The 13150-nt window shown below is 39.6% G+C and overlaps 1 protein-coding gene across 1 annotated transcript in view; it reads left to right on the top strand.

Annotated features, from left to right (window-relative positions):
- apbb2a (amyloid beta (A4) precursor protein-binding, family B, member 2a) overlaps positions 1–13150 on the top strand; it is a 49553-nt gene that overhangs the window by 34591 nt on the left and 1812 nt on the right. The window contains exons 9-13 of the mRNA XM_074674507.1: positions 4783–4897; positions 8821–8896; positions 12193–12273; positions 12367–12482; positions 12620–12802. Coding sequence (XP_074530608.1) covers positions 4783–4897; positions 8821–8896; positions 12193–12273; positions 12367–12482; positions 12620–12802 — 571 coding nt within the window. The remainder of the gene's footprint in view (positions 1–4782; positions 4898–8820; positions 8897–12192; positions 12274–12366; positions 12483–12619; positions 12803–13150) is intronic.

The raw sequence follows: 13150 nt of genomic DNA, 5'->3' as shown, positions 1-13150 counted from the left end.
TTTGGTGTCCATGACCAACAAATGAGCCAAGTAATGATTCACTCCAAATACAAAGATTACGAAAAAGAGACCAAAAAAATTACAAAACGGACAAAGAAGAGAGAGCTGCTGCAAAAGGCAGCCATAGCCAACAGGGCGGCGCCTAGCAACCAACCAGATTGGTTTTATATAGGAAGACAAAAGTGTAATGAATAGCTGTAAATTTATGAACAAACTTAAATCAAAAACACAAAAGAAAGCAGTGAAAACTCATTTCCAAAGAAGCGGTATTGTGGGTTTTTTTTCCACATGTTAAAAAAATAAACATATCAAGTCAAAATGTTGGGTGTGACAAATGTTTTAAATTGTTATGTAAATGTAAGTTGGAGAAAAATCACTTGAGGAGACTTTATGTTGCTCTGGAAGATTTTTCAAATATTCACATGAGTATTCAGACAGATCCACATCAGATTGGTTTAGACTGTCTCTTTACCAGTTGGTGAATTTCCTTAAGAGGACAATTTTTTCATTTTAAAAAGAGGAGCACACCTTTGTTGCATGGCAACAGAGAAGGAGGCTTCCAGAATGCTGGGTTCTGGAATGTCTGGGAGGTCTTAAAGAGACAGTAACTGACATGAAGTGTTGAAGACAGAGGCTAAGATGAGGGATTTCCAGAGCCACCAGCTGGAGATGAGTAAAGAGTGTTTAAGCCCTGAATCATGTAAAGCAACTACAAGCTGTGAGAGGAACAATATAAACAATGAGCTGATGCCTGCTCTTTGAATATTCTCCTCATAATAAAAGCTTTATTAAACCCAGGGTGCCCCCTGTAGTCCTGAACCACTTCTGTTGACAGTTTGATGTACAGAGTTTTTCTGTTGTGGTTGTTAACACAGTGTGACTATTTTGTTTTTTGTTTTTTTGCACTTTGCAGTTTTAATGTTTGCACTGCATTTGTCACACCCCCCAGATTTTTTTTGTTTGGAACCTCTGTGCATGCTTTTGTATTTGAATCAACTCTTGATTTGTCAATTTTGGCTCATTATCTCCTTTTGTTGTGCAGCATGTTTCACCTGTTAGTGGGGAAAATGAGACTGACTGTGTATCTGCTGTGTGTGTATATGGTTGTGTCTTTATATGTTTCATCTCTTACCCACTCTCCCCTCTGTCTCCTTCACACTCATCACGTTTCTCTGCCGTGTGGCACAACTGTGGAGTGTTGCTCCACTGTTTCCTCGGGCAGTGAAACACACATCTACCTCCCTGTGAAAGTGTGTGTGAAAGTTGCCAAAACCGGCAAACACCATTTTCAATGGAGGAAAAACTGGGGACTGAAAACACTTAAATTTCTTTCTGTTGACAGATTTTCATTGATCAGGTTAAAGAAAATACCTCATCCAATTTCAGAAGTAATGCAGCAACATCAGCTAAGTTATAAGAGACAAAATATTAAAGGGATGTGTTTAAATTACATCAGCAATCGTTTGAAAAGAGCTGAGGAAAAGAGTAAACATCTGTCATCATATAAATTGGGGTAATGGTAGCTGTCGTCTCTGTTTTTGAATTTGAACAAAAAATGTGTTGCAACTTATTCTGCCTGCTGTCTACTCCTCTGTTGGTAATCTCACAGTCAAAACAGGTGCAGACAGAAAATGGAGTTGGAAAGCTTTTTGTTGTGACAGCTCCAAGGACAGAGTTTTTGTCAAAGAGTCACCTCCTGACAACACCAACAGAGTAACAAAGAAATGATGTGAAACAAACTCAAACCAAAATGATTTCAATCAAACCACCTGGAGGGGTTTAAAGTGGAATTTAATCATAAGGCTGTTGATGATACCAAAATTGAACCCAGCAAACACAAGCAAAAGGTGCTGAGGGGAACAAATAATACAAATTTGTAATCATATTTCTGTATTGGCCCTGAGAAAGACGTCCACTGGGAAGAAATGTTTAAAACCCTGAAAGAATGATTTAATCTTAATATGCAGCAGAGTCTAAAGCGTCTCTCAGAGGAATAATACTGGGAGACTTTGGGAGGGAAATTACCTCGATTCGTTGGAAAACAAGTAGCTTTTCTGTGTATTAAAATGAAGTGGATGAAACCTCTGTCTCTTGTGACAGTTTGTGGAACTAAAGAGTGTTATGAGACAGAGCGAACAACATTAAGGCTCAGAGAAATGTTAATTTACGATAAGATGAGATTCTGTGATTGGCCTATAAAAGAAAAGAGGTTATTTATTATCTCTGGCATTTTATCAGCCCTAAATAACAGAATTACTCCACCGTGTTCCCCTGATTAGACACATACTGTATACACACATTCCTCTAACCCTGCACACTGAATTATTCTTTTGTGTTGATGTAAACAACTACTCTTCCATTCCTCGATATTCCTGATTTTTGTGATTTTTAGTTCTCTTACCACCAGACCATGTGAAGAAGTTAAATGATGACCGTGATGTCTACAGGCTATATCATATTTCCCCCGAAAATGCAAATCACATGTGAGTCAGTTTTTAGGATTTGTTTAAGGGATCTGGCATCTCAACTCTTTTCCTACCCAGCTTATAAACAAAGACTAAAATAAAGGTCTTGGACAAAAAATTTTGGTCAAAAAAATTACAATTTAAAATCGTCAAACAAAAAAATCCCGATACTATGATAAATACATTTTTTTCTCCCACCTGTAACGGTATCCCTACTTATCCGTCACGTCTCTGTACAAGGTGGACCAGAAAGATTTATCCATCATATATATCTATTTTGTTTGCTTAGCTTTTGTCCTAGAAACTTAAAATTTTGGATAGTATCTCTCACAAGGCAAAGCTTTTGATGTACCTGAGTTCATTTGTTTACTCCTAATCATTGTCGAGTATGGCATTGAAGGGTAAGTGCGACCAGATTGTGGCCTTGAAGGAGGCTGGACTGACAACAATGCAAACCATGAAAAAGGTGAATGTTTGTCGTAAGACTGTCTACAACAGGCATGGGCAAACTACAGCCTGGGGGCCAAATGCGGCCCGTTAAACGTTTTAATCTGGCCCGCTAAACATGAAAAAATTAAATGAATGAACCTTGTTAATGTTTTATTTTCCCTGCAATTCTGATGTTTTCTATATAGAGAGTTCACATTTAATATCAAAATATCACAAAAACAATTTTGACACAATCTTTTATTATTTTTTGTTTTTTTATTTTTAAAACCAGGACAGAAAAAACGTGTTTTTCTGTTTTTCTGTTTTTCACTAATTTTGTTTTGGTTTTAGAACAGAAAAACAAAAAACAAGTCCTTTTTTTTATAGTTGTTTTGAAACAGAATAACGAAAGAACGAACCATACACAGATTAAAAATCCCATTATAATTCCATTCTCTCATATTCTATTTTTAATTTCAAAACAAAATCAAAACAGCGAAAAATAGACCATTACGTGTTTTCTGATTTTTGATTTGAAAACGAAAAATTGAATAACAAGTCGTTATTCGTTTTCCGATTTTGGATTCTAAAACAGATATGGAATGAACGAATGATACCCTGATAGTTACCAAAGCACTCCATCCATCTGCTCCTGGTCCGGCCCCTTTGTCAAATGTTAGAACCCATTGTGGCCCACGAATCAAAAAGTTTGCCCACCCCTGGTCTACAATGTCATGAAACGATGCAAGGAGAGTGGCAATACCACCAGCAAGCCAATCCCTGGAAGAAAACGTTCAGTCCGGACCAAAAGGGTTGTTGAGATGGTGAGGAAGAGAATCCAAAGGAATCCTTGCTGGATCATGAGGACAACAGCAAAGGAAGTGAACATCTCAAGAACTTCACTGAGAAGAATCATCAAACAGGATCTCGGACTGAAAGCACTAAAAATGCAACAATGACAACTGATTTCAGCCACTTGACAGGGGGAAAATGATGCTGCAGGAGATCCAGAGTGCCTCAGACAAAGTCCTGGTTTGGTCTGATGAGAAGATCTTCACCGTTCAGGCAGCGGTCGATTCCCAGAATGACAGGGTTTATGCACAGCACCTACCTGAAGGCTACAGAGCTCATTTTTGTTGTCAGAAGCCAGCTGGAGTCATGGTGTTGGCTGCTGTTGCATCTGATGTCTCAAAGTCTCCTTTGGTCTTCATTCAGGAGGGTGTGAAAGTGAACAGCCAGGTGTACCTTCAAATGCTTGAAGAAAAAGTGTTGCCTTGGTGAACCAATGCGTTTGGAAACCAGTATGTCTTCACACAAGACGGTGCTCCAGCTCACACATCCAATGTCACACGGGCCTGGTGCAAGCAGCACTTTCCTGGCTTCTGGGACAAGAACATGTGGCCTCCGTCAAGTCAGGACATCAATCCAATGGACTTTGTGATCTGGTCTATCCTGGAGAGGGAGGTCTCAAGAGTATCTCACAGCAGTGTCACCGCTTTGAAGACAGCTCTGATGAAGTCATGGTCAAAACTTGATGCAGAGACAGTGCGGCGCTCATGCTAGGTAGTGTCAGGTCATCACCAGGCTATGATAAAAGCAAAGGGTGGCCATATTGAGATGTAAATCTTTTTGGTGACAGAGAATAAAGTATAGAAACTGTGTTCAATGTTTGTTATGTTTGTCTGCAAGCATTTTTGGATAGTGCGAAAAAAACGATGGGTAAATCTTTCTGGCCCATGCATGAAAGCAAGAGAAGGGATGGGTCTAGAAAAGTCTCCTCACAGAGCAAAACATTGACTGTGTCTGGTGGAGAGTGGCATGAAAGTTACCTTAAGGTTTGTTTTACATTTTATAAATTCATGTGTGCTTTTGTGTGTTTTCTTCTCAGGGATTTTGCCTATGTGGCGAGAGACAAAAACACACGGGTGCTGAAGTGCCACGTGTTCCGATGTGATACCCCTGCCGCAGCCATCGCCACAAGTCTCCACGAAATCTGCTCCAAGGTGGGTGTCGTTATCGCTGACACCTCTGTGTGAATGAGCTTCTCTGCAGCTTTGAAACAAGCTATCAGGCTTTAATCAGGGAGACGACTGAAGAGACACCATAAATGTTTCACAGCTGATGCGGTTATCTTCTGCTGCTCTTCGAGGTTGTAACTTAGATGCTGCTTTTACACGTACAGTGTGCCGTATGAAGTAAACAGCCAGGAGTGAACAGCACAGAGCCAGTGCCCTGACAAGACTTCTCTTATCTTTTTGCCAGGAAGTGAGGGCAGAGGAGAAAGACAGAGGGAGTCTAAGAGCTTTTATAGTAGAGGGAGATAAGATTCAGGTTACAGAAGACATGTAGAGTTTCACTGTGTGTGTGTGTGTGTGTGTGTGTGTGTGTGTGTGTGTGTGTGTGTGTGTGTGTGTGTGTGTGTGTGTGTGTGTGTGTGTGTGTGTGTGTGTGTGTGTGTGTGTGGCAGAGAGAGACAGAGGAGGGGGGTTGCTTTTGGTTTGCAAAAGCTTAACTTGTACTAAAACACATAATGCTTTAACACTTTAACCAATCAGTTTTCATCAGTCTACCTCCTGAGCGCAGAGATGTGGAGGAGCCGTTGTCTTCTCTTTCTGATGTCTTCACAGTCGGTTGTTCATGGAATAAACTGTGTCTGAAAAGTTGGATTAAACTGAAATTACAAGGAGACTTAAACGGCAAAAACGCTCTAATTCCAATGACCTTGTCTTGTACGTGGCAGTTTGTAAGCCGATAAAACCTAACTTTGAAAAAGACTGTTAAATTTTATGCATTCAGGCAGTTTAGTTTGACTACTTGTTCAATTTCTGACCAAAGGTTAAAGACTGAGAACGATTCAATAATAGTGCAGACAAAAAAAATCACTTCAGCAGCCCGGAAGCCATGAATTTATTCAGACTGATATTTTAGTATTGTGTGCACAGATTTCTACACTTATTAAAATACCATTTGTCTTTTTCTGCCCTGACTGTCTCCAGCATTATCATTTCTCATTGATAATGAGAAATGATTATCTTCTTTCTTTTTGTGCACCCTGTTGGACACAATGTCAGACTTTTTTAAATTCAGGTAGTGTGGAAACATCTCTTCTTTAAAGTCCACTACAGACTTGTTGGAGAGTGTGCTGTCCTCCTACCTGACTCTGTGTAGGTGTTGTCACCTGGTCTGTGCTACTTTAAGTATATAGGACATATGAGATACTTAAACCTGTTTTTTCTTGAGAGCTGCTGTTTTATGATCCCACTGTGACATAAATTCTTTTTATTCACTTAATTTAGTTTTAGTCTTTTGACACCATTGTGTTATCTTACATTTTTGATAACTTCAGTTTAATAGTTATCTCCACCAAGGAGGTTATGTTTTGGGGAGAGTTTGTCTGTTTGTCTATGAAAAACATAATTCAAAAAGTAACAAACGGATCTTGATGAAATTTTCAGGAAATGTTCAAAATAGAATAAGGAAGAAGTGATTACATTTTGGAGGTGATCTGGATCACTGTCTGGATCCAGGACTTTGTTAAAGGGTTCTTTATCATTGTGAGATAGGGCCGTTTTCACCGTATGAATAAATAACTCCATGATAAATGGTCGGATTGCTTTGCAAAACAATACAAGACAAGGTCACAACAATTTTTGACAGATGTGAAAGTACAATCCAGATCCTGGAAATATTCTGCATACTAAGATCTGAAATATAAAATATGTACTGGGTCATCAAAATTTTCAACACTTTCAGGTAACAAGTTATCGTACAAACCTGCAACTAACACCAAATTGTAGCAAACAGTCTGCTGAAAGGGAGTATAACATTAAAGTAAGACTAAAGTGTTGGTGACAATCACAACATGCTTGGCAGAGGTCTGTGCTCTCTGAGTGCTTTTCTAGTTTTAAAAGGTTCACCCTGATTTTGATTAACTTCAAAGTAAAAAGGGTCAAGGGCTATTTGATTAATTGATGGTTAGTTTTAATCCTGAAGTTTCTTTGAGGATCTTTGTTTAGTTATGAAACAGACTGAATTTTAAAAATGAGGTCTTAAAATGTTGAGCACACTTATACTTGCAGGCGTCATTATTGTCCATTATCTTGTGTAATGACAGTGTGCATACTAAGTGCTCCTTTCTTGTACGCAACAAAGTGGAATATTAATCCAAAGGATTACACTTTAGTTTTACACTTAAGAAAGCTGCCTGCCTGTTAATAAATACGAGCAAGTGACCCTCTAGATTTTCCCGTTTTGTCCCTGATGTATCGTTGCAGTATTGACAGCAGTAGACTGTGGGAGAATTCAGTGCATGAATCTGTTTCTTCCTCAAACCAATAACATCACAGAACATTCATGGATCAGAGCGCACTTTGCTGAGTGAAAGATGCTTCTTATTAACGGAAGTGCAAACAATGAAACAGCCAGTTTAACTCCTGAGTGACAGATTGCAGAGGAAATTGTTTTACCAGTCAGGCGTTGGTTGAGTGTTTGTTTGCCTGGATTTTTATCTGAACCGATTAGTATCATCCATCTGAAAATTTAATTTGCAACATTAGACTGCAGGACGAATGAAATCTCTAGCGTGTGGAAAGCTGATGAATGTTTTTGCTGGAGGCCAGTGTGAACTACTGCAGAATCATTGTCATTTTTAAAAACTAGAAACCTCCTGACACCCAACAAACTCAGACACACACACACAGGGCCCTCTGTACACAAAGAAAGAGCAGTTTGTCCTCAGGTCAGCAGTGCCCTTGTAAGGGATAAATCTACCTGAAACAACAGATCTTTTTCCTCCAGAGGAACATTGACCCATTTAGTGAAGAGGGTGTTAATTTCTTATCTCTTACAGGAGAAAGAGAGTCTGCATGTCTGTGCAACAACACTTCACACCACATATATTGAATATTTTAGTTGTCTTAGTTCTATTTTATATATTTATTTCTCTTCACTGCAGCAGAGGAACTTGGTGACCCGAGTCTTGCAGCTGTGCAGCCTGCTGAGCGGGCTTTCTTCCTTTGTGTGTGTATGTGTGTGTGTGTGTGTGTGTGTGTGTGTGTGTGTGTGTGTGTGTGTGTGTGTGTGTGTGTGTGTGTGTGTGTGTGTGTGTGTGTGTGTGTGCATGTCACATGTTCCCTTGTGTACAGAGATGCAGACTCACCTCAAGATTTGATTAATGACACCTACAATTAATCAAGTGTCTGTAGCAGGAAAGTGCAGCAGCTCAGTGCAGGGGCCATGCAGACAGAGACAGAGACAGAGAGAGTGCACACTGCAGCAGGAGAACAGAAGAAAAGAGGAATAAAGCTTCCTTTGAGACTGTTCAATTCATATGTATCATTGCAAAGAGTATTTAAAAGATAGAGCATTTCTTATTTTGCTCCCTGTCAAGAAATTCTCTCCTAAAACACCGACAGCAGCTATAAATTGAACCTGACACATCTTACATTTCATACAGCTTATTTTTCTGACACAAAGCACCAGATTTGTCCAATGAGTATTAAAAACCCACATTTTCTGCCCTGCTGCTCTGAATTTTCACTCTGCTGCTGAAAGTAGTCCCAGAGTAATGCTGGTTTAAAACTACAGTGTTGTGGGGATTTTTTTCTTTTATGAAATAATCCTTCAAAAATGGAGGCATATTTTCCTGACCCCATTTTAAAGATTTACATCCTAATTACAAAGAAATGGGTCAAAGCGGGGGATAAGGGAGGAGGAACGTATAGAGAAACGTGCAGTGTTTCTCTGAGAATTTATGCTTTATTCCCTCTAAAACCGTCTGATATAATTGATGCTTATTGTGCTTGCTTTCCTCTCTTTTATCACTTGTCCTGTCTCTTTTGTCTCTCATGCTCCCCTCTTTCTTCTCCCATTCTTCCGGGTTTTTTTTTATCCTTTCCTCTATCCATTTCCCTCCCTTATGGTCTAGATTATGGCTGAGAGGAAAAGTGCCAAGGCTGCAGCTGGCAGCTCCTCCCAGACAGGCTCAGATGTACCCCTACAAGGTACACACACACACACATTTGCACACACAGTTTTGTCTTTGAAATTTTCTTTTGTAGTTTTCCAGCAAGAGAACTGGATTTGTCAGCACTGAGCTGACTCCTCCTCTGAGATTTCTTGTCTCACATTACACATTTTCTGGTCCGTAACCATGTATATGTTTTTTAATAATGACCTTATTGCCCGAGGAGTGACTGTGAACATTTGTTAATAGAAAAGATAGCAGTGTTTGGTTCACTCACACTCCAATAATGCTGACGCCAGAAGAACTTCTCGCTCCGCAATCTCTGAGCTTTATCCTCTCGGAGCTAATTCTATTCACTGTTTCCTATTTCGTTAAACCCCATTGCTTGTTCCTCTCAGTCCTGAGTAATTATGTGAAGAAAGGGAAAAAATGCCATCTCTACTCATCCTGCACTGTAACTTCAGCTGGTGCCTGTATCTGCTGAGCGAGGGGGTTTGGAGCTCAAAGATGGGAATATAAAAGCACTATATTTGCTCTTAACTTACAGAGGCAGCCAACCTCATTAAAACCTAATTAGTGTTTCTTTGAGGGGAGGCCTGGTGCTCCACAGCACCCATCCCAACCTCAGGATCAAAGAATCTGTTGGAGAAACAGTCATCATATCTGTTAAGACTTAAGAGCTTGTTCTCATAGTATATTGAAAAAAAAGTGTGTATCCAGTTCATCCATTCACGGCAAAATGAGCTGTAGAAAGAGCCGTTGTTTTACTCTGGATTATGTCTCTTCAGGGCAGCTTGGACTGTGCTGTCCTGTGTTGGGACACGTTTAAAGAGATTAGTACCAAATGATTTGGGATGAGCGCCAACACCAGGATAATGGCCCTGCTGTGCTCATTGGACTTGGCCTGTCTGAGCTCTGCTTTAATATGGAATTAATAAATAGAAAAAAACTGCACATAACTCACTAAACCACATTTTTCAGCAGCTAATACTGAAAGTGGGAGATATTAGGGACGTTTTTCATGGAGCACACTGATGAGGTGAATCCAGGCAAAAGCAATTATCCCTGATTGATTCCCCTCATTGAGTCCATACCGATCACATGGAGATGAGCTTATGATGAATTGTTAATCTTTAGAACTCAGTAATTAAGGTGTGGATAGCGCAAAACAGGTATGAAACTCCACAAAGGGGAGATTTCTAATACAGGCTGGTTTATCACTGTTTAAACTGTGCTTCAAAATGTACTTCAAATGTACTTTCATGACGCTTAAACTTCTCCTCTTTTTGATGATGGGCAGGTGTTTTTCAGGACTTTGGTTCTCAACTGCCAGGTCAGGATCTAACATTAGGCCACAGAGGCGTCATTAGTAGGTCACAGATGTGACCCTGGAAAATAGTTGTGGCAAAAAGTCTTTGCTTTGCCTTCATTTCCATTCTTGATGCCATGTTTTTAATGGTGGTTGAGTCACACAGCAGCACAGCTGGTGGAGGTAAAACCTGACTGCTGGCTGTGACCCCCGCTTAAACGAAAATTTCCAGAAACTGAGGTGTCATCAAAGAGGTTGTAGTGGTGAATCCTGAGAACACTTGAGAACCACTGCCCTAGGGTTCTGTGACATCATTGCTGATTCAGGATTTTCAGCTTGAAGTTTTACTGAAGAACTGACTTCTTAAATAAATATACATCACTCTTTCTCAGGAGATTCATATTCAGTACATTTGAATTGGTATAAATCACCTTATTTACCAAAATAACAAAATAGCGCAAGCTTAATGCTAACGTATATGGAAAACTGCATTGATATGCTAGCAGTTAGCATACATCAGTATAAGTTCAGCTTCAGAACAGAATTTCAACTTTCATCACAGAAACATATCACATCAACTCTTTGTAAAAAATACTGAGAATTTCAAATGTCAAAAGCCAACAGGGAATTGAAAGGCTCATGGCTGACTTCATAACTACGGAAAGCTTCCAAACGACTTAAACCATTGCTATAACCACTTTGAGACACTAGATGGCCTACTTGAATTATTAATAAATTACAAATCAGTACATCAATGTCACATTGTGTGCAATTTTTACCTGTTTCTGTATAACTATGCCCAGAATTATCCAGACTCAGGGACCAATTACATTTTATTTACTTACAGTATAAACTCAATTAAATGTTGTTGACATGTTGAAAACCTGTGAAGCTACTTTTTGTATCAAGAAAATTCACAGCAGGAATTGATAAGGGAATCGATAAAGAATCAGATCAATAAGCAGAAACAATAAGGGTATCTGTATTGAGAAAATCTTATCAATTTTCATCCCTACTGACCACTGAGTTGGCCACACGCTGTGCTTCAACCACAGAAGAGTAAAAACAATAATGCAATTTACGCAACACACTCTGTAAAAAGAATTTTCTGAAACAGAAGCTAAACAGCGACCAGGCAGCGTGATGGACCACAAGACGATCATAGGGTAGACAACACTGATGCAGAGCTTTCTCGTTGTATGAGAATGTTTGTTCATCCGTCCTCAGTGATTAGATTTTTGAAAATGGTGTGATATTTTGAGTTTTTCTTACACATTTTTTTCCAGACAAAAATTCTAAAACTTTTAAAACTAAACTAAAACTAATTCAGACTAAAAACTAAACTAGAAAACCCACTTCAAAAATTAATCAAATTTGAAAACAAGGGGTCAAAACAAAATCGGAAAAAAAGCAAAACAATAAAAATCTTGGTGTTGAATTTGTATTCCTTTTTCTCACAGTCTAACCAATCACTAAATTGAGAACTTACTCTCTGAAATACTCTTGCACTTTACTTTGTCAGAATGAACTCAGGCTTATGAGTGTCAGTCAGTTTCTCCATGTGTTTATCCCAGGATCCTGAGCGTAAACAGTTTGAACTTCTGTGATGAATGTAATGCAGGTGATAAAACATGTTTGATCATCTTCACTCACTAAAGCAGAGAAAGGAACAGCTGATGTTCTTGTTTTCATGAAGAAACTCTGATACCCTGCATGCTGGTGTGTGAATCTATTTTTCATGCCCTCCCTATGTCAACAACATCTTGAAATATTAAAATATTCACCAGTGTTTGTTTATTTCTCTACTTTCAAACCAATTATCATGCCTGGACTTGTCTTTTGGAGTTTTTGCGTTAGATGTTGTTGTGTGATAAAATCCCCTGCAGGCAAGCTGTGGGTGCACTTTCATTAGTGTGTGTGTGTGTGTGTGTGTGTGTGTGTGTGTGTGTGTGTGTGTGTGTGTGTGTGTGTGTGTGTGTGTGTGTGTGTGTGTGTGTGTGTGTGTGTGTGTTTTCTCTCTGCAGAGTTTCCCATGCCAAAGACTGAGCTGGTGCAGAAGTTTCATGTTCTGTATCTTGGTATGACATCTGTGTCCCGCCCCATAGGTACACCTGCACTGTAACTGATCATAACACCCTCTCATACTGTAATGACGTTTTCTGTCTCACTGATCTGATATCTGTGTGCTTTGTCCTCAGGTATGGACATTATAAATGGGGCTATAGACAACCTGGTGTCCTCCACAGGGAAAGAGGACTGGACTCCTGTCATATTGAGTATAGCAGACACTACTCTGGCCGTCATTAAAGAAAAGGCAAGAGGCTTCATGTGTCTTTGCAGCAGAGTGGCAGATAAATAAATGTGTAAATCCTTGTTATTTAGAGGGAAAGGTCTAATTTTGTATAGAGCGAGGACACACATCTTATTCTGGTTTTATTCATCTCTGTGCAGGAGGAGGAAGAGGAGGTGTTGGTGGAGTGTCGTGTCCGTTTCTTGTCCTTCATGGGCGTAGGGCGGGATGTGCACACATTTGCCTTCATTATGGACACTGGCAGCCAGCATTTCCAGTGTCATATTTTTTGGTGCGACCCAAACGCAGGCAGTGTGTCGGAGGCCGTGCAGGCAGCATGTGTGGTAAGATTAAAGTCAAACCTTCTTATGTGAATAGATGATGACAGGATGATTTTAGAGTTGTGTTGTTGTTGAATCATGCTCATTATCAGTAATAACTGTGAACATTAATGTGTATGTGTATGAAGGGATGCATGTAACAACCCTTTTGGTGTGTTGCCCAGAATTCACGAACTACTTGAGTGAAGCTGAGACTAAAACTAAAAATGCGTCAAGACAGACCAAAGTGTAAAAATGTAGCTCTTCTTATTGTGTTACAGGAACATTATGAGCGAGTGTTTCTCAAGTTCTTACTAAGCCAAGCTGTCTGTTACCCTATGCTAAGCTAAGAGCTAACAGATCCCATTCTTT

The sequence above is a fragment of the Halichoeres trimaculatus genome, unplaced genomic scaffold (assembly GCF_033239565.1).
Source record: "Halichoeres trimaculatus isolate MK-OKI-2021-1 unplaced genomic scaffold, fHalTri1.1 fHalTri1_scaffold_7, whole genome shotgun sequence".
Classification (NCBI taxonomy): domain Eukaryota; kingdom Metazoa; phylum Chordata; class Actinopteri; order Labriformes; family Labridae; genus Halichoeres; species Halichoeres trimaculatus.
Note: the sequence above shows the minus strand (reverse complement) of the source record. Positions and strands in the feature narration are given on the sequence as shown.